The sequence below is a fragment of the Heliangelus exortis genome, chromosome 4 (genome assembly GCF_036169615.1).
Source record: "Heliangelus exortis chromosome 4, bHelExo1.hap1, whole genome shotgun sequence".
In the NCBI taxonomy this organism is placed as follows: Eukaryota; Metazoa; Chordata; class Aves; order Apodiformes; family Trochilidae; genus Heliangelus; species Heliangelus exortis.
In genome coordinates, this window is record NC_092425.1 from 13,112,315 (window position 1) to 13,134,073 (window position 21,759).

At 36.8% G+C, this 21,759-nt stretch overlaps 1 protein-coding gene across 5 annotated transcripts in view; it reads left to right on the forward strand.

Annotated features, from left to right (window-relative positions):
* RXFP1 (relaxin family peptide receptor 1) overlaps positions 1 to 21,759 on the forward strand; it is a 47,346-nt gene that overhangs the window by 18,077 nt on the left and 7,510 nt on the right. For 2 of the 5 annotated variants that reach the window (XM_071743075.1, XM_071743076.1), the window contains exons 3-13: positions 11,137 to 11,241; positions 11,948 to 12,053; positions 13,307 to 13,378; positions 14,963 to 15,034; positions 16,131 to 16,202; positions 17,015 to 17,086; positions 17,833 to 17,907; positions 18,190 to 18,261; positions 19,094 to 19,165; positions 19,859 to 19,930; positions 21,164 to 21,235. In XM_071743075.1, coding sequence (XP_071599176.1) covers positions 11,137 to 11,241; positions 11,948 to 12,053; positions 13,307 to 13,378; positions 14,963 to 15,034; positions 16,131 to 16,202; positions 17,015 to 17,086; positions 17,833 to 17,907; positions 18,190 to 18,261; positions 19,094 to 19,165; positions 19,859 to 19,930; positions 21,164 to 21,235 — 862 coding nt within the window. The remainder of the gene's footprint in view (positions 1 to 11,136; positions 11,242 to 11,947; positions 12,054 to 13,306; positions 13,379 to 14,962; positions 15,035 to 16,130; positions 16,203 to 17,014; positions 17,087 to 17,832; positions 17,908 to 18,189; positions 18,262 to 19,093; positions 19,166 to 19,858; positions 19,931 to 21,163; positions 21,236 to 21,759) is intronic. The other 3 variants (XM_071743078.1, XM_071743079.1, XM_071743080.1) reach the window with 2 other exon arrangements.

Consider the following 21,759-nt stretch of genomic DNA (forward strand, 5'->3'; position numbering starts at 1 on the left):
TTTTTTGAGAAGAGAGCTTAGCCATTTGCTTGTGAGCTATGATCTCAGGGAGAGAAAATCAGCTCTAGCACATTTTTATTTACCAGTATTGTCAGCTTAACAGCCTGGATAGTTTCAGAGCTGCTCTCCAGAGCTGCTGTTCCATGGCAGATGGGGAAACCAGGCTTGCTGTTCCTGAGAAGCTTGTCTGCAACTATGGAGAGCAGCCAGAAGCACAGCATCCTGCCCCACTCACTGCCTCCAGCTCCCCAGAGCCAAGCAGGTGAGCAGCCCCCTGCCCAGCCAGGCACCCTGCCAGCAGGAATCTGTCTGTCTGGAGGGGGATAATTATAGCTATACTTGCCAAAAAAAGCTTTCTTTAAAAAAAAAAGTCAAAGAAAACATGGTAAAAGGTTTCTTTGCAAATGTTCTCAACAAAGTCAAAGAGGTTTTGAAAACAGTTGTTCTCACAGTAGATCTGGGGAGCTGGTTTTTATTCTTATGCTCATCAAATTTCAGTGTTTTAATCCATATGAAAGTTACTTTCAATTCTAATCCAATCTAATGGACCTGCAGATTTTCCTGGTTTTATAGCATTTGCTGATGCCATAAACATACCTTTTATTGTTAGCATTCAAAATCCTGAACAAAATTGGCTCTTGTTCTGTTTTCCTTCTATAATTTTCTTACCCTACGGTGGCAGAAGTTGCTGATGGTTGTGCCCTCTTACGTTTAAGAATTCCAAGCACCATAAACAGCTGATTCATGATTAATTTATGTATAGTACCACGAAGTAATATATATATTTTATATATATATATATTTAATAATATATATAATATATATAATTTATCTTGCTTGAAATACAAGAAATGAAGCCTCATCGATGATCTCCCAAGACAAAGAAACTATCTGGCTATTTTTTGCTGTAATTTTCCAGGTCCATACTAAAGCAGCATAACTGCTATGCCTAAGCTAGCAGTTATTTATGGCTCTCATCATGCATTTTTTTAAATTTACAAGTAGTTTTCAGTTGAAGTCATTGCTCTTAGTTTCAAAAAAGCAATTAAAAATTAAATAATTCCAGGGTAGTAATTGTTTCATGCAGCATCACTGGACATTTTAATCTTGTCCACAAGGTACTCTAATTAAGTAGCTCAATTTTTAAATGCTTGCACACTTCTATCTAGCACGAATTTAAATAAGAGCTTTGAGGTGGCTAATCTAAAACATTCAAACTGACAAGTGTGGGAAGGGAAAAAAACAGTTTAGAGTTTCCAAGGAGTTCATAAATCCTTTTTCTTTTTTCCAGTGCATGTATCTCAAGCACAGCTGGCTAAAGCCCCTACTTCACTAGTAATTTCTTCAGCAATGATTAAAAAACTACCTTGAACCTACAGAAAATATGAAAGTGGGGGCCTGCACATATCTTACGTACATACCAGTATTACAACAATAAAAAACACAAAGCAAAAACCTGTCATGAACTGTAGTTCTTTTTGTGTTGGAAAGGAAATTCTGGTGAAGAGGAAACAGAAAAGAAAAAAAAACAACAAAAAGCCCAAAACAAAACAGAGAAAGAAAAAAACCCACCAACAACAAAACTTCTTTTGAAAGCCATAATACTGTTGTTTGGGGGAAAAATAATAAAAAAAAAAAAGTACTGTGAACATAACAAAATCCAAAGTCCAGCTGTTCAATACAAACCCCCAAGTGTGACAAAATTACTGAAATTGCAGGTTTGAGAAATGCCAGTGAATGAAACAATCAGAGAAGTAACTAGTATAAAAGCACACATAGGTCTTCCAAGGCAGAGTTACTTTCTAAAATTCTTTAAATGCCCTTGAAAGAAAAAAGTAAAGGGCATTAATGCAAAAAAGACCCGCATGATAGGAGCCTCTGAAAATACTGAAGCTACTCATTCTCAGTGTCACCTACCAATTCTGTCCCTTCTCTCTTCTAATGAGTAAAATTCTCATTTCCCACTTCATTATTCTTGTAAAGGTATTTATTGTGTTAATCTTTGAGAAGATGTGCAATATTAGTTCTGTTTCATGCACTAAATGCCCTAAGAAAGACAAAAATGTGATTATAAAGATCTGAAACTAAACCAAATCCTCACTGAGAGATCAGTTTTGAGATGTGCTATAATCTTCTTCAAATCTGCTTCTTCCTTTGCTTCCACTGTGCTCTCCATGTCTGACTAATAAGCATAAAACTAAGCACCAGAGAAGTGAGATTATCTGAAATTAGGATCATCTGCAGTGTCTGGAAGATGCTTTAGGACTCAGATTTCCATGCTGGTCCTCAGCCTCAGTGTGGACATCCTGCTGGTCAGTTCAGCTTTAACATTTCTTCGACTTCTGGAAAGGGGTGAATTATAGTTGATCTGTCACATCAGAGGGAAGCCACTTGTCTTTGAAAATTCATATGCCTTTGCTACACACTTGGGTACCCAAAACCAGTAAAATACTTTGTGTGGCATCCTGCTGGGGAAGAGCTTGAGATAATGTGGCAAAAACTTCAATAAGAGAAGGGGGCTAGCACATTGTCATGACCAAAGTGATGGGAGGCTCATTTTCAGCTATCACTAGAGAACCTTAAATGTGCATGGAAAATGCAATCTTACCTTTTCAACTTGAAAATGTCATCAAGTAGGAAATCATCAAGTGAAAAGCCACCAAGTAGAAGTGGATGTCTCCGAAAATTTGTCATAATTATACTTTAAAATACAGATATTTAATGTTTCATAATTTTTATTAAAGGTTATGGGTTTAAGGGCTTCCTTTTTCAGGCTTGATTATTGCAGTAAATTGTTCTCTGCTGTTCTTCCTTGTGATCATCTTTTCTGAAGCACCAAGTTCTGAATAAGACAAAGGGCAATGCTAAACAGTTTAGCCTATATCATGTTTCACTTGGGGTTATTTCTGTATTTGTAAGCAAAATACAAAATGTGTGGGGAAAATGAAGCAATTCCAGACTCCTCCTGTGCCTAAGCTTGATTTTGATTAAAGTTGGGAAACAGGAGCGAGTTGGAGAATGTTTTGTCCTACTGAGACTACACGGATTTCACACCTAATGCCCTCAGCCTAATTTTCCAGGGGAGAGCTTTTCCTCTTTATTTACAGGTGAGAGATTTGATTCTGCAGCTCCTTGAAGCTCAGCAATTTGGGGGTTAGAACATTTGTCTATTTCACTGCTTTTTTAAATGTGAGCAGGAAGAATAAATAGTGGACATCCTGCTCACCTAATGCCCTGGCAGTGTTGACAAGGGAATAGTTTGGAAAACAAGTATAAATTATTTCTTGCACTGAAGACATTACTGCTGCAATGTTAGTGTTAATGTACTCAGGAATCTATAGGCAAAGCTCTTTGAAGCCCAAGGCCATAGTGAAAGCACCAAGTACATATTTCCAGGCACATATTCATGGAAAGAAGGACTTTGGAATCTCTGCCTTGACGGTGATGCTTAATGATAAACGAAACAAAATGAGAACTAACAACAGCAGATAAATCTGAGAGTTGATTAATGCAAAACAAAAATAACAGAACAGAATTTGTGATGTAGTTTTTTACTGAGTCCACATGTGTTTTAGTAAACTGCATATTGGTTTAGATTACCAAGTTCTGACACATGTAACAAACTGCAGAGAAAACATGAGAAGTTAAATCAAATCAGAAATATACTTTAAAATTTGGACAGAAGACAAGTACTGGTGCCAACAGCTATGAATTTTTTTTTCAAAATACCAACTCTCTAAGTAGCTTTAGATTAAAAAAAAAGAAACAAACAAAACAAACAAACAAAAAAAACCCTTAACCTGCTTCCCAATTATGTATTTAATTTTTAAAACTTGCAGATAAAAAAATGTACTTTTTCTTTCTTTTTTCTTTTTTTTTTTTTAAGTTCTCTGATATATCATTTACTTAGGTAAACTGCTGAATAAGTAAGCTTCTATAGTAGGTAAGGGTTAGCATTCTCTGAATGAAATTTTCCTACTAGTACATACAGTGATAAAAGTTTCATGTTCACAGTCTAACAACTTTTGTGTTATTATCTCTTCTACATACATCACTGGATCAGTTTTAATTTTGTAGTTATATCATGATAATTACAAACTGCTGCAAAAATTCTCAATGCGGTTAAATTTTAAATCTCAAAGATACCAAATATTTTGGTTCTCCTGTGTGATCTTCTAAGATCTTTGATGCAATTGACCCTAATATCATAGCCTTGACTATTCTGCTGGGCAGTCAACATGATTTGTTCATCTTTAATTTAGCTATGATGCCAATACTATTCCATTTCTTGAGGACAAGCCTCCCAGCTCTTTAATTCAATTTCTAGTGGAGAAATATAGAAACATACACAGATCTCAAAAGATAGTGCACTTTTCTCCTTTCAGGGGAAACTCTGGACATTGCATTCCACCTGGCCAATTTGAAAGAGAATTTGAGTTGTGGGGCTGTTTTTTTTCTATTTGAGGGGTTGGGGAATGTGTGGGAAGGAAGGGAAGAAGCAGAGAATTTTAGATTTTTTTTTTTCTGTAGATCAGATGAATAACTCTAGGTTGTGATCTTCTGCAACTTGTCACAGAAAGATGTCAAAGATCCTATGTTCCCATGCACTCTGTGATATACATAACTCTGATAAATACTTTCCTTAGTTCTCTTAAACTTAATGTGGAATGGAGTAGGTATGGAGTAGGCTTTAACATTAAGGTTCCTTTTTTTTCACACTACTGAATAGCTCTTAAGCTCTGCCTCAGAGCTTGTTGCTGAAATAGGTTTCTCATTTAATACTAAATCTCTAGAGGAAGTGGTTCTGGGCAAATACAGAAGTATAAGCCCTATGTAATAAAAAAAAGGAAAAGTATTTTAACATAAGAATTGTTAAAAATGCAAGCACCAGAATTCTTAATAATTTCAAAACCAAAATTGTTTGCATTGGGCCTAATCCCTTGCATCTCTCTAGACCTTATTGTTGCTTGTGAGTGGGGCATTAAAAAATCAGCATCTACTGTTGCATATTTGACTACACTTATTAGCAATAATAAAAGGGAGATGGAAGGAACACTACAGTACAGTGTCTCTTTTTATCTTTTTCAACAATGAGGGTCTTTAATTATACCAAGTAGTTAATGGAAAAAAGTAGCCTGAGCTATTTTGAGAGTGCAAGGTTCCTCAGGGTTTAAAAATTTGGCTTCTGGACAATTTTGCTGGTAGTTCTGCAAAATGAATTTTTTGTCAGTCAGGCAACAGTCACAGTGTGTCTGCATTTGTTTTTTAATCATAGTGCCTTAGCCACGTTTTTCCAGTCAAGGGAAGCAAGAACAAGAAAGCAGATTTAATTTATTTCTGAATGGCTGGAGGAGTTCTTTGCCAGCTAAATGTATTTACATTGTGTTGCTCCCAAGCCTAAAAGGTCTGAACAAAAGGCAGCATTCAGCTCCCCAGTTTAAAGTTCACTTATAGATGTTTGTTAAGCTCTGTCCAGCTCATAGGCTGGAAAGCACAGCTCTGAAAACACCACGATAAGGAGCAGTTGTTAGAAGTCTGGCACCTATTTAACTCTAAAAGCAGAGGCCTCATCTGTTACTATGGCCATGCAGCCAGCAGGTGATGTACTTTTTGGTACATTACAGCTCTTTTTTAAAAGGGCTTATAAAATTCAATGGGATGAAAGTAATTACAATTGCTGTGCTGGTTTTGTGTGTGTTTCTCTGAAGGTCTACAAGCTTACAAAGAGTTACTGCAGATTCATTAAATAGTCTTCTAGATCTCAATAGCAGAAATCTAAACTTCTATGGGATATTTCAAAGCATCTGTACAAAAGATATGTTTTAACATTACAGGACCACTCATAATGGATAACAAATTTCAGAGGGTGTGAGTTCCACATTTTTGCCTCAGCATTGCACAAGAGCTTGACAACTTAATATTTTAAATTAATACTGATAATGAGTAATGTTATAGTTAGTCTCATCTTTTCTTGGTATGGCATTTTTCCATCATATTTTAACTGTGGGATTTAAATGTATGAGACACCATTCAGTTTTGAGCCCCAGATAGTAAATTCTGTTCTGTTTGCAAAAACACAACACTTAGAGGTCAACACCCTGCTCAAAATGTAGCAAATACTTGGCAAAACTCAGATTTTCAAGTTTCACGTGGGAATTTTTTCTATATGGCCAAATTTTTTACTTATTGTCATTGCCACTCAACCACAGCACACAGCACTGAAATAATCAGCTTTACTCTGCTGGGCATATGTCACCAAATAGAAGAGCTTTGCTGGAGTTCTCCAGGCTTTTTAATCAATTTTGTTACTGAGATCTTTAAATATAATTGATAACTAAGAGGAACTTTTGCTTTTCACTGGTCTTCTGGTCTCCACTGAAGTGTCTTTCAGATAAGGGAACTTCCAAGCAACTCAAGGTTTTCTAGATGTATTTATGTGATTACCTTGTTTTAATTTATTCTGTCACATTTATTTAAACAATTTTAAATACTCTGAGAAAACCAGAATAGAATGTCAGGTTCATCTATATGGATTAAAAGTAACGTTGTATAAACTGGAAAACTCTCCTATGCAAGTGTTTCATGGAAGTGAAGATACAGCGTGGCCAAGATACTTGTTATTTGGAAATTTGAGCCAGCCTATTTTCTTAGAAGTTGTACTGGATTAAGTAAATTGTAAAAACCAAGATTAAATTTGTGTAAGCACATGTTTTAGCTCATGCAGAGAAGTGTAAACTTTATTTGAATTGATTTAATTCCTGTCCATTTTTCTGTGATTGCACTGTCACATACAAGTAGGCAAGCTACATCTCAGTCAGCAGGCAGAGAACAAGGTCAATGTGCAGTGACACAGTTTGATATGGGGCAAATTGCCTTTGCCTTGACTGGAAGGGGTCCAGTTATAGGTCCTTTGGGTTTTTCCACTCGGGTATCTAAACTGAGGCTGGGAAATTAACTCCCAGAGTCCAAATGCTCCAGGCACTGCAACAAGTTCCTCTGAAAATCTCCTCGTGGTTTTAGTTCCATGGTAAGTTACTGGACTGTATCAGCATGCCCCAACTCTGTGGGAAAGGGCAATTCCATCCCTTCATTTGTAAACTTTTTAAAAAGCATTGCTTCTTTTCTGGAGGACATAGGTTTTCCTTGTTTTACTAAAAGGTGCTTTTATAAAGCCTGAAGTAATTTCTTGCAGCAAGAGAAAGTGTATTTTTACTGAAGAAGGAAATATGTCCACAGGCTGTGACCACCAACAGCAAAGACAAAATCAAAGTGTGAGCTGGTGTCTCTTTGGAGTGCTTACACTTTTCACTGATAGCATTTCTCTGCATAACAACCCGTGAAGACATGGCCAAGAGAAGGGGAAAGATGGATAGTGTCCTGTTCACAAAATCCATACTAAATAAGGGATGTGTCTTTAATTGAGCAAAGCTGATATTTTCTAGGATCTGTCACTGAAAGGATTATTTAAATCTGCACTTTCTCTGTATTAGCAGATGAGTTAATTTCTCTTTCTCATTCCGTTCCTATCAGAAGTGGTAATTGACAGTGTTTAGCAAGGGAGAGTATATTAAGTTGTAGTCAGATAAGTCCAGTTCACAATTACTTATTTGACTTACCCCATGTAGGGGAAGATTTGCTGATGCCTCATTTTCTCAGATCTCATTTTTTACAGAAATGCAGCCAACATAATCTGGTTTAGAACTGGCTCAGGAAAAAGCAATTTCTCATCTAAGCTGTACTCCCCAAATGATACATTTGGCATTCCAAGACCAGTACTATCACCAGTCTTCTAGTAATACACTTAAAGTGTTTGGAGAACCTCGTCATGACAGAGGTAAACAGGTCACAAACCTACCATGTAAATTCTAAAGAATCACAAAGTGATTTACAGTTCTGGTGCTGAGTGCTTCATTGGCTGGTTGTACTAAATATAGTTATTTGCACAACACATTCTTCTGAGATTGGACAAAGAAGTTTGTAAACATAATGACTTTCCCAGGATTAGGCAAAGCTTGGCCCAAAGCAAGCATTTTTGAAGGGCAGAAAACTTCAAATAACTTGTTTTGTTATATTCAAATACTCCTTTGTATTTCTAGTGGAAGGTAGGAAAATCAATGCCATGAGAAAAGCCCATTATTTAAAATTAACTGACCAGAAACTCCAGGCATCTGGAATGCTTCCAGTACAAAACAATCCATCTTCTCTGTTCTCTGTGCTTAATTCCCCTTCTCTTTTATGTCCACCCAAAAATACACAGCTGCCTCCTAACTTCCTTGAATATTCTGGTGGACTTCTCCCTCCTAGTGAACTGCTCCCACATCCCCATTAGTGTGCTCATCCTTTTCCCTGCAGATGTGAACTGCAGTGATGGCCACCTCTTGTACATGATTAATCACGTTTCAAAGCATTTTATAGATAAAAAAAGGAGGAGTAAAATTTCATTTACCTTAGTGTCACAAGAAGGAAAATACAGAAAAATGGTGCACTATGTTTTCATAGGCTTACAGGAGAATTAGAATTTATGGGTTTTAACCATATATTCAGAATCTGTAGATAAGTTTTTTGTTGTGAAAAATTTTCTATGATTGTAATTATGACTGAGTCCAAAAATACTTTAAGGGGGAACTTCTCACTGCAAAATATTTATTTGGTACGATTATACTCCAAGAATAAAGTCATTATTAATACATCTTTACACATTTCTGTTTAAAAGCCCTCAATTAAAGATTCCTTTCTTCTTAAATCTCACATCCTCTGCAAACATTGCATTCCCACTGGTTTCTCCAGGTTGCAGTTGCTAAATCCAGTCTGCCAAGTGAAAGTCTGTGGATGTGCTCCAGTTAAATATTAAGAAGTAGTGACAGGGAAACCTCATTACAGCCCGAACTGCAGGGCAGGAGGATTATAAGGCACTCGCTGCTTGGCAAAGGATCTGTTCTCATCACTTCAGTTCCAGTTTGCAGGTAGTCCTGAAACCAAACTTCTGCTGAACATTGAAAAGAGGCAGAGCAATATATCTGCAGGTTTGCAAACTCTGTCTCATCCAAAATGCATTAGTCTGCTTCTGAGTATCAGCTTAATGACCTAACCTGACAAAATTGCAAATGGGTCAGAGGGTACCAGGTGCTCTCGAGGAAATCAGTAAAATTTGCTCAAATGCTGTCTGGGTGAGAAGCTGAAATTGTGAAATTGTGCAGGGCACAATTCTGTTCCCATTCATTCTCAAGCAAAGGTACTTTCCAACTCTTTTGTCACTATGGAGAAACTCCTGAAGACAGAGATTTTTGGTTGCTTTGAATCTTGTCCATCTTTTCAAATTATGTCTAAAAGTGAATAACTAGATAAAAGGCTGCCTGAGGTTACTTAATCTTTCATAATCGCTATCAATCAGAATCTTTTCAGCTGAGGCAGTGAAGAAGCAGACATTCCTCACATCAGCTCTCTCTGCTGCCACTCTGTAGGCAGGCTCCAGGAGATGCTTTCAAGTTAATTCCCCTGCCTGGCTGAGAGGGCAACTGAGTTGTACTGTGACATAAAAAATGAGATGCTGTTTCAGAATGGGAAAAATTGTAAAGAGATAATTACATTATCTTTCTCCTCCCCTTAAAGCCAACAGATTTAGGAGTAATGTTTACTTGAAGATGCATAGAGAAATGCTTGTGAGGAGTATTTAAGTATAACTAAATTATTACCATGTGAAAGAGGAGGGGGAAATCTTTTCATAGAATATGGTTAGAGTTAAACTAAGACTGTGATGACTGGCAAGGCAGACCCCTTCTCAGAATTCTCCTATAAATGTTGTCTGACAGTAGCTGTGCTTACAAAGTAATTCTTTCATTTATCCCTGATGCTTTAACTCCCCAGGTAGTGAGTGCCATCCTAAGGGGCATTTCTGCTACTGCTGCGTGCACACTCATTGCACAAGAGGCTTTAAACTAAGAGGTAGTGGGCATTCTCAAAGCTGAAGAGACGTCAGACCCCAAGTAATAAAACTAAAATCTGACCACAGATTTCAAAGGCAACTTTGCTTGTGGTTTTTTGTTTTGGGTTTTTCTGGGGGCGTTGGTTTGTTTGGTTGGCTAATTGTTTGGGTTTCTGATGGTGTGTCTTCCTGCCCTGTATTAGAGGTGGTTAACTGCTCAGTTAATTTACAGTTGTCAGATGTACAATAGACCTCCAAGAAACAGGTCTGTAGTTATTTCCAGCCCCACTGTATCTGGAAATCCCCCTTTGTGGGAAGGAACTGAAAGATCTGCTCTTTTTATTTTGACCTTTGTCATCTACTCTAGAACACAGTGAAATTGAATGAAACTGTGTCAGAGGAAGATCAGATTTGGCATTAGGAACAGGTTCTTCACTGAGAGCATGACCAGTCACTGGATCAGGGGAAATGGTGATGGCACCAACCCTGTCAGAGTTCAAGGAGTGCTGGAGGATGCTCTTAGTTGTAAGGTTCAATTTTAGGTAGTTCTATGAGGAGCAGGGAGTTGGACTTGATAGTCCTTCTGGATCCCTTTCAACTCCGGGTTTTCTATGACCAATGCACAGTGACCAAACTGGTAATTGGAGAAATGTTTTATTTAAGAAGGTGCATACTGAGCTTAACTGAAATGTGCAGACTTTCATCTGTTACATCACATCACCCATGCTCTGATAACTGGTGTTCATTTGGCCTTCATTTAGATTTTCAGGAAAGAAATTAGAAACTGTGATAGTGTGAGGCAGCCCTCTGAAAGAAGTCATAGTAATCATTTGAACTTTCCTGTACAAAGAAGTTACAAACCCACAGGTTTGAAGAGGCAGGAAAATATGGTTGCCTCTTCTTTTTATACTCCTATGTAGACAAAAAGTTCTGAAGTGGAAGATTATGCTTTTTTGATGGAACTGTCACAGAAAATGTGGTTGTTGAAGGTACAATAAGCTGTTCCAGAAATGTGGCTCATGATCTCATTACCTGCTGGTGATTAGAAAATCATACAAAGGTAAGGTCATCTAATAGTCTAGGAAATGCTCTGGAAAAATCACAATATTGAGATAAAAATTGAGGCAAAGAAACCGCAGCTATGGAGGTATTTCTACCTTCTGTTTGCATTCTAATGTGTCTTCTCCTTCTGATTTTATTTTTTTTTTTATTAGAAGACAACAATGGATGGTCACTGCAATTTGACAAACACTATACAAAGGACAAATACAATAAATTGAAAACTCTGTATGCATTTCAGACAAAGACACCTGAGTGCTGTAAGTAGTTACAAATACTATTTGTGTGATTATTACTGATGATCTCCAGAAAGAAATGCATACTAAATATGCTCATCAGAAAGAGAAATGTAGTCCAGTTTCATTTATAGTAAAACAGTATTAATGTCTCAGACAAACAAAAGCATTGAATTTTTCAAATTTCAAATTTTCAAGGTTTTTTTGAACTAATTTCAGTTCCATTAAGAGTGATCCATTTTCTGTAAGAGAAGTGTCAGACATAAGCCAAATAGGAGAGCAATGCAATTGTTTATCTGAAAATAATTAGTACAGCTGGAAAGGCAATGAAATGCACATCTTTCAGACTGAAATGAAGGCCATATGCCTCCAAATTCACTTCTTCATACATCAAATGAGTCTTGCAAACCCTCTCCACTTCTGCAGGCATTGGTCCCTTTGTACAGATACTCTGACTCTGCTGTCTACCCTGAGTACAAAGTTAAAACACAGAGATAGAGGAAAGGAAGCAAAGTTTTCCTGGCCCGTTTTTATCCCATTTGCACCGGACAGAATGTTGCTCATTCTGGTAGATAGAAGAGGAATGAATTATATAAAAAAGGAGCCACAAAAAATCCATGTTAGATTCCTGTATGCCTGTCTTTGTGTTCACTGTCCTTTCACACCTGATTTCTTTTCTCCCCGCGCTGTTCCCACCTTTTGCCACAACCCTGTCCCTGTTCTCCCGCAGTGGCTGGGGCTGTGCCAGGAGAATGTACCTGTCAAGGGCTGGAGATCTTCTGTGATGCTGCCAAATTAAGTGCTGTCCCATCAGTCTCTGCAAACATAACCCTCATGTAAGTAGAGCAGAAAAGTGGTCTCTTGCTCTGTTCAGGCTTGACTATCAATCCTACAACCTTTTCACAGCTACAGCCTTATAATTATGACCAGTTGGCTCGGCTGGTGCTTGCAAAAGCATAGTGTGTCTCTGTTGACAAGTCCTTTCATGTTTTAAGTACAGATGTTCCCTGCATCAAAGGAGAGAAAAGGAACTAAAAAACTCTGTGTGAAGTGAGCGTTTCAGGTCTGCAACAGTGGCTCAAACCAGCAACAATTTCAGAAAAATCTAAAGTAGTCTTCAAAAGAAATGTTTCCATTTAAGACACAATGCTTAGGACCTTTTTATTAGTCTATGATCCTGCCAATATTGCTGGTCTCTGTTCCTGCCAATGAAGCCCATAACCTTGAAGTCAGTGGAACTGCCTCCGTGAAATCTCTGAAAATGCCATTATTTAAAAGGATTTAATCTGGGCTGGGTCATCAACAGATATGTAGATGTTGGCCAGACCTTTCCAAGAGATCAGGGAGTGGTTGGTACTGATCTTTGTTTGCACATCACTGTCTGAGAGGCCATGCTCTGTGTGGTGAGCACAGGGCAGCACCACTCCAGCTCCTCCCTACCTGAGGATCTTCCCTGTGGGGCAGGGATCCTTCTGTTTGGTGCTAATTTGTGGCTGAGATTCTCATTGTCAGGTCCATTTTCAAATACCTCAATAATTCCCAATGAATTCTGATGTCAAATAAATATTTAAACTGGCTGTCAGCTCAGGGCTGACAAAGACTAAAAAGTAATGCTTCGGTTCAACCTTTAGAAAAAAAAAAAAAAAAAAAGCAGTAAATTGGTTCAGATGGTTCAGTTTGGGATGCAATCTCTTCTAATCCAAGCATGGCCTGAACAATTTTTGTTCTTATCAGGACATTAGATTTGGTGCCCCATGGAGATGGGGAGAAATGGACACATGCCTGGGAAATAAGCTCTTTATGTGTTTGAGGTTAGAAATAAATTTATGGTTTAATTTATACTCAAATCTTTGACTTTTAGACTTAACTATTATTTTGACAGTTGCTCTGGGGATGTATTTAAGATGAAGTGTTCTGCTTACTGCTTAAATAGATATAAATATTCAGGCAAACAGAGAAACCATGTTCAGATGTTTTCATGCTGATTTAACTATTTAGCAGTGTGCAAGATGCCCTTATTGAATAACAAAAGTGGCAGCACTGGAGGAAGCCAGGAGAGTAGTTTTATTGTGTGTATTCGTTCCTACAGGTCCCTTCAGAGGAATCTGCTGAGAAAACTTTCTGCTGACATTTTCAAGAAATACCAAGACCTTAAAAATCTGTAAGGGAGTATTTCAACAGAAAATATACAATGATTTAAATATTCATCCTTTCCCTCTCATATAAACACACAGAATTTAACATCTAAATGATAACTCTGAGTTTACCCTCAAAATTCTGTTTCATTTTATCCTTCATTACATCATCTAATTGTATAACCTGTTTGGTTCACATAGCTTGATTTGGCATCTCTTTTTACAAAACCATAATTTCTGTCTATTTAAATTTTATATTTACTATTTTATCCCAGAAAATTGCCAAGCTTTCATCATGTCTGAAGGAAGGTACATTTCTAACAAAAAAAAAAAATATACTAAAAAAAATTCAGGTAATTTCATCCATTTACTCCACAAAAAGGAAGTTTGAAAAATAAAACATCCCATTGTCATGGGGAAGTTACTCTTGTGCACTTGGGTTTCCTTTCTAACTATGTCTGGTACCACTTTGATAATGCCTCAACTGGTCACCTTGTTGCAGTGACACAAAACTATGTTATGCTTTATCATGTCTAAGATATATGTTGTTCAGAATCGTAGCTTTTAACAATTTTGCTTTATCTAGGAGTAGTGAAACCAAGAATTAAACACAGAAGTCTAGGGCCAGGCTCTTGTGTCACCAGTTTTTTCCTAGGAAATTTGCTGGTGTAACTTTTATAGAAACTGTGCTGTCCTGCAGCACCATCTTGTGTTCACAGAGTTTATTAAAGTGAAAGATATATTTTCATTAAAATAAATAATTGTTACTATATTAATATTAATTAGTGGTGATTACTTACGATTGCTTAATATTAATGTAACATATTGCTGATTAATAGCTGTTCGTTTTCAGAGAACTTTTCAGCAGTGTTTGACACAAACCCATTTTGTAAAAGCCAACGTCATATTTCTTAGTGCTTTTTAACAGGGAAGGATCTGGATGCTTTAATGACTGGAACTGAATTTAAAGGATTTGTATCTTAAGATTTCTCAGACAATAGGATTCTAATTCTTTAAAATTAGTTTAGAAGGATTTAACATCTGCAGCTGATAATATTTTTAACTTATTTAATCAAAGTAGTTAAAAATAGAAAGAAAAAATAGTATTCTTTAGTTTTGCTAAATTAGCAACATTTATTTTATATTTTTATTGTACCATTTTGAAAACTCACAATCTGAAAATTCAGTGATACCATAAAAAGAAAATTCAAAAGCACATGTTAATTTGATATTTTGCTTGTAGCAGGGCACTAGTGAAATATCCAGATCAGGTCACACAGGTGAGAACTGCAAGGTTAGGACTTAATCCAGCAGCTCAAATACAACCTGAATGCAAGGTCAAATATAAGGTCTTGTTTACCCTGGGCAAACCAAGTACCCCTTTGAATTAGCTTTGGAATACTGCTGCAGGGGGTGTTTCTTTTAAGCACCTTTGCAGTCTTTGCAATCATAGCTGTGAAATGGAAGTTGTCAAATTTAAGATACAAGTCTGAGAGCTGCTTTTCAAGTACCACAGATGCATTCAGTTTGGTTGATAGGTTTTAGCAGGTTATTTATGTTTACTGTGGCTTTGTGTGCTTAGAAAGTTAATTGTTGGTTGGTCATCTTAGGTATCTTCAGAATAATAAAATCAGAGCTGTATCTGGACGTGCTTTCAAAGGTTTATACAACCTGACAAAACTGTAAGTATTGCTTTTTGAATACTGAAGTAAAGAGCAAGGGGAAGAGCTCTGGGAGTCATTACAAATGGCTCACTCTTCATTGGCTCAATGTTAGGAAGCTGCAAAATGGCCCAGATCTGTAACTCAACAGTTGGATTCATAGAATATGAAGTTGGGAGGGGCCCGACAGGATCATCAAGCAGAAAAGCAAAGAGGTTAAGAGGTATCTGTGCAAGTTTATCTGAGAGGTCAGGACTTTAAAAGCACAGGTGGGGCTCTGTGCTTCACTCCTCTCCCCCAGATGTGCAGAATGGAAGAAGGAGACAGTGTGGGAGTTACCTGCATGAAGTCAGAAAACATTAAAAAGGAACAAAACAAAAGCAAGAGCTTGTGATGGAGCAAAACTCTTTAATGTTGTATTTTGGATTACAGCAGCCAGCCAAAGTAAGCAGCATCACTCATAAAAAACCCACTATTTTCTTTATTTTACAGTAGGTTTTTGAAACATGTTTGTAACTCCTAAGGAAACCACTCAGTGAAACAAATGATACATAAAATGTGCAGTTCAGTTCAGCTTTTTGTTTCTGCAATGTTTTCAAAAGGAAATTTTTAAAATGTTGTACCTCTACTTTCTCCATCATGAGTCTGGTTGATTATCTGTTATTACAGCTGCTGTTATTAACCTTCCCAGGCCATTTATAGTGCACACACACTTCATTTCTCAGGATTTCTTTTTCCATTATTCTGATATCTACATTTGATTAATGTCCTTAGCAGAGACTGAATAGGATCCTGGGAACATTAATGGAATGAATCACTCCACAGAAGGAAACTGGAAAGGGCCTAAAACATGACACAGGGAAAATATTTAGCCTGCTGTGTTTTCTTATCTATAAGACAAAAAGTTTTATGTAATTGTTCCAAAAGTCCTCACTGCAGAGTCCCACATTGCTCTCAAAGTAGGGGTTGAAAATTACCATGATTAAAAATTGTAATGGTGAAAAAAATTTAGCAGTAATCTGATAAACTATGAAGGAAAAATCTTAAAACTAATTTTCATGCATCTGATCCTAATTAATTATTCCATTTATTAATCTTTTTTTTGTTCTTGTATCAGATACCTGAATAACAACAAGATAATCAGTTTGAAGCCTGGGGTATTTGAAGACCTCCACAAACTTGAATGGCTGTATGTTGTTTTCTTATTTGCGTGTTTATTTTCTCAACAAATTATTAGAACAAAAGAAAGAACTACTTGGGTTGCTTTCATTTTTGTGCATAGAAGTAATAATAAATAATAATTTAGGAACTCCTTTTACATTGTGTGAGGCAAAAATACAGTTGACTTTGAGAGCAGAAATTAATTGTTGGGCCTTTATAGTTCCAATGACTGATTAATTTTACAATAGTAAATAACCTCTATATAACTGCTTTTTTAAAATTGATATATGAAATACATGTACTATGGTACAGATAGTATCACACAGTAGAAAGATAATCTTTTGGGCAGGTCTTTCCCTGTACATATCTTAAAATATCCCAGACAAAATGACTGTCACAATGTGAAATACTGGTTTATTACTACTTTCCAGAAAGATTAAAATTAAAATAAGCAAATAATAACACACCAAACATCTTTCTGTGTGTTTGAAACTGCTGGATTTTTGTGGAACATTCTTGTGTGGCAATTCTTTATTTTCACAGGGAATCCACTTGAAGAGTCTTGGTCAAAGAATTTTAAATACTTGCAAGGAAATACTTTTTCTAAGTTGATGTTACTTTCTCTGTGTCATTTGGTTTTAATTAAATTCTCCCAAAAGGAAATTAATTTGATTAATACCTTGACCTGCTAAGGAGCAGTATGTTCATTTTTTAAGTAGTTAGAATGGACATTTGAAGAAATTCACTTCAAAGTGCTACTTTCTATCATCTGTTCAATGTAAGACTACAGGCAGTTATAAAACTGATACATGTTAATTTTTTTTTTTTCTGTAATTATAGGATAATTGAAAATAATAGGATAAATCGGATCTCTCCATTAACTTTTTATGGACTCAAATCACTTATCCTCCTGTAAGTATTGAATAAGAACCAGAAGTGTTATTTAAAAGAACAGAATAGAGAGGACAGAGATCTATAAACCATGACCCATGTTTGCTCACCACAGGGTGCCCACAGTACACCTTTGGCTTTTTCTTATCCCCAGGCAAGATTTGCTGGAATTGGAGCATTCTGAGAGCAGCAGACACGCAGTGTCTGCAAAAGTATGGGGAGATGGGTGGGGAAAAATGGTTGGAAGACAACTTCACTGATGGGGCAAGAATTTGGCAACTGAAGCAATGGGGGAGGCAGAGATGGGGGAGGCAGAGATGGGGGAGGCAGAGGGGTCCCAGAGCTCCCAGCATCCTGAGACCCGGCCTGTAACCTGCAGCTGCCCTGTCCAGACCCAAGTGCAAGGGACCCTCTGCCCCTGCAGCTCAAAGGGAAACCTCCCATCATCTTCCCCTTCCTCCATCACAAATAGAAGTTACTTGTTATAGCCACAATATTGCTACTGACTTGCTATGTTTTATTTAAAAACAATATATTTCCTTTACCTGGGAATTAACAGTTAAGGATAACATACTACTCTGCAGACTGCCACAGGGAAAATAAGTAGAAGTTTAAGAAAATAATAGACTAAAAAAAAAAGACTAAAAGAAAAGCATCAAGCTTTGACTGCCTTTTTTTCAGAAGTAGAAACATAAGAGATGTTATTTCTTTTCTAAAATGTAACTTTGGCAAATATTGCTAGCTATACTATTACTCTTTTTTTTCAGAGAGATGATGAATAACTCTCTTGCTCGTTTGCCAGATAAACCTCTGTGCCAATATATGCCAAGACTGAACTGGCTGTAAGTCTATCTTATTTCACTAGAAAAATATAATTTTGCTGTCTTTGTATGGCACTTCCATGCCACGTTTTCTAGTAGGGTGCTGGATCTTACAGAGTACCTGCTGGGTCACTGCAGGGCTGATGACCTGAAGTCATCAACAAGATGTGCAGAATTATCAGATGTCTGCTTTCCTCTCTCTTTTGTGCAGTCAGGAAGTTCTGGTACTGTTTTTCTTTGACTGCCTTATAATAACTGCCTGAATTTATTTTCAGGGATTAATGTTTCATTTTTATATCCCAGGGACCTTGAAGGCAACCATATCCATCATGTAAGAAACATCACCTTCAGCTCCTGCAACTCTCTAACTGTACTGTAAGTAATGGGATCTGTTAGCCAGCCAGTCAGATATGTTTGTGCTGGACACTCAAATGATACATTGCAAATAATACAAAAGTTTCCTGGGTGTCCTGGTTATCTAGATCTCAAAGAGATTGTATTAGAATGCTTGGGTTTAAATGAGCTCCATATAAAATAACCAGTATTTCCCTCTATAGCAAACTTCAGCATTGGTATATGCAACTAAATGAAGTGATCTTAAGTGATATTAAGATGTAGTAATGTTTCTTTATTTTAAAGATTTTAATTTGCTGACTGGTTGGCTGGCTGGCTCAGAAAGTTTAGAACTTCCCCCAAAGCTTCTTCAGTGATGTTTCATCTTCAGAAAATCCCTTTGACCTCTTGCTAGATTAGTGTGCTCCATGCTACCCGTCACTCAATTTTTAATTCCTCTGCAGCACTCATATTCTTGGCTTTCTCTTTGCTTTTAAAATCCAGGTTGCTCATTTAAGGAGCAAAGTCAGTGGCAGATGAAACACAGGTGAATGGAGAGATGCAGGGCTGTGTGCCTATGCCCAGGATGTGGTCAGGCCCTTCCAGCCCTTTTGCTTTCTCCTGCCTTCCAGTAATTGATAACAGCCTCCTAGGGGTGTGTGTGCACATCCCCCCCTAGGCACACACTTGTGCACACATCCATAGATAGGAAGTTATCCATCAGCTGGTAAGCTTCTACATTGGATCAGCTTGTTAACTGAATTACAGAAATACCTGAAGATGCAGAGATTACTTTAAAAGTTTATTAAAACTTTTCTCCAAAACCAAATAGATGTCAAGAAGCAGCAACGTAAGTTTGTTTTATTTTTTCCAGGGTGATGAGAAGAAATAAAATCAGCACTTTGAGTGAAAACAGCTTTTCTTCTCTCCAGATATTAGATGAACTGTGAGTTGATTTCTTCTTTTACTTGTACATGTCACAAAATTTTACAATTTTATCATAAATTCTATTTCATTTAGTGTGTCTTAAAGATAGCACCCAGCCTTAAGGTGTTTTTTTCTGTATATTTAACAGGGAAGAAATAGCAAATAAAATACATTCTCTGAGAGTATCAGTAATATTGGTGGGTTTTCTCCCTGAATAGAATCATACTAATTATTCTTATGTCTTTTACACTGGTTTGACAATTTCAGTCAGACTCAGAGAGACCTTCACTCCTCTGTCCAGTTAAGAACTGTGCTTAGTGCAAGTGAGCAGACAGGCTGAGAGAAAAGCTAAAGGAAAGATGTAGAGCTGAGTAGGCCATGTGAGAAGATTCCCATTATTGAAAGATGAATTTAATTTATTTCCAAGCCCCTATAACTCAAGGGTATTTTACTTTCTTTTCAATGGAAATATAGTAATAATAAATTTTATATCTACCAGTCTATCCAAACTGACCAGACAAGGAGAAATCTGGTGGATCCAGCTTTCTACCTTGCCTTAAGAGCATTCTTCTATAGGCAAAGTTTCTACTTATCTATATAAAAAATAATATTTGGCAAATAGATTATGTGTATCTTGAAATTACAAAATCATACAGTAAATTACTGAGCCTAGTGAGAACTTACTATATCCTACCTGTGGCTGTTCCTACAGAGATCTGGCTAGCAACAAGATTGAATATCTTCCTCCATATATATTTAAGGATCTAAAGGAGCTTTCACAACTGTAAGGATTCTTGATTATTATTATATATAATTCTTTATTACCCATTTGATATGATGTTTTCAGTCATGAATGCTGGGGAAAAAAAGGAGCACCTTTGTTTTATGGATCATTGAAGCTCTGCCTAAAAAAATACTTCTCCCAGAAGTAATTCTATATAAGATTTCATCTGCAACAGTTCTGTAAAAGATGTGTATTTTCATGTCACAAAAGATACCAAGTTCAAGTTTACTTTTTTCAAGATCTTGTCAGTAGATACAAAATTAGGTCTGCTAGCTATATCATTAGAAATTAATAATTTGTTGGTAATTTTTAATGTGATATCAGGATGTGGCTTTGAAAAATTATCATGAACACATAAGAGCATCACACATACGCCTTGTTGGAACTACTTTATTTTTCATGTAAAAGAGTTCCAAAAAAGCACAAGGTAGTATAAAACCAGAAAAAAAGTTCTCTTTTTCCTGTGCACAGATATAGGCAAATTCTCAAATGCTGCTGCTGGAAAGTCCCCATCTTTCTTACATAATCCTAAACAGGAACTAGTTAAAAAATTCAAGACCTCTCTGGAAGTGAGGAGGTAGTATGTGAAATAACTTATTTTTGTGCTTTTCCAGCATCCTCAGGGGCTGTCACAATATGCTGAGGCAACCAAGTGCCTACAGCTGCATTTATTGTGTTTGTGCTTTTGTTACAATATCAAAATGAAAACAGAAGGAAAAGTTACAGGGAGAACAAAATTATGATGTGTTTAGAAACACTCTTGCACTGAGTGCCAGCATCTAATGCTAAGGTCTATTTATACTCTTCACTGCCTCTGTCTCTTCTTGAACTCACATAAATTATGAAAAAAATAGATTTTAGCAACCAGTAAAATCAATTGTAAGTTATTTCTAAATACACACAGTTCAACCAAGTTCTTTCACTTAAATGACAAGTCTGGGAACTTTATTAACTAAATATTTTTAAGATCAAAACCCTTAGGCATCAGGCTGAGGAGGCAGCTGTGTGGATGTGTATGTGGCAGTAATAGGCCTGTGAAGCATCTGAGTTTCCATGGGCTCAGCAAGCTGAATAACACTGAACAACTGCAGCCATTTGCACCTGGAACTGCCAGTTGTACAAATCTTTTCTGTAGGACTGAAAAAGTAAATGGATGATGTAGTTTGACTTTATTTTTAGAACAACCTGTAAGGAAAAATTATAAAGTTACTTACGTCTGTGTTGTATTTACAGGAACCTCTCTCATAACCCAATCAAGAAAATACAAATAGACCAGTTTGATTTTCTAATTAAACTCAAATCCCTGTAAGTATTAAATTTTTTATGTTTTAGCTATATTTTCTTTGTGATTATGCAGAACTCCTTCAAAAGGTCATATTTTTAAAATGGTTGTGGACATCCAAAGGCAGACACCTTCTTGAACAGAAAGTAAGAGGAGTTTACAAATTGTCCCCAGAGCTGAAGCCAGCTGTGCACATGCCTTTGTTGATCCATCCAGCTTCTTTGCAGTGATTTGGAATCCAGTGGCCTGGATTCCACTAAAATAACCAAATTAAACTAAAATGAGGTAAATGGCCAACTACCTGAAAATACTAAATATGTACAAGTTTCATGAAAATAAAGAGCTGAGCACAGAAAAGAATGATTAACTACCTCCCAAACAGAGAGGCTACAATATATATTTTATCTGTTATTTAACACCAAAGAATTCGAGCACTTGACTGACCATGACCTTCCATATTTCTGAGTTGAGAAGGTTGTTGAATCTTGAGATAGATGTATAGTATACTGTATGTTTCAGGAGGCACTTTGTAGATCACCAGCTGATT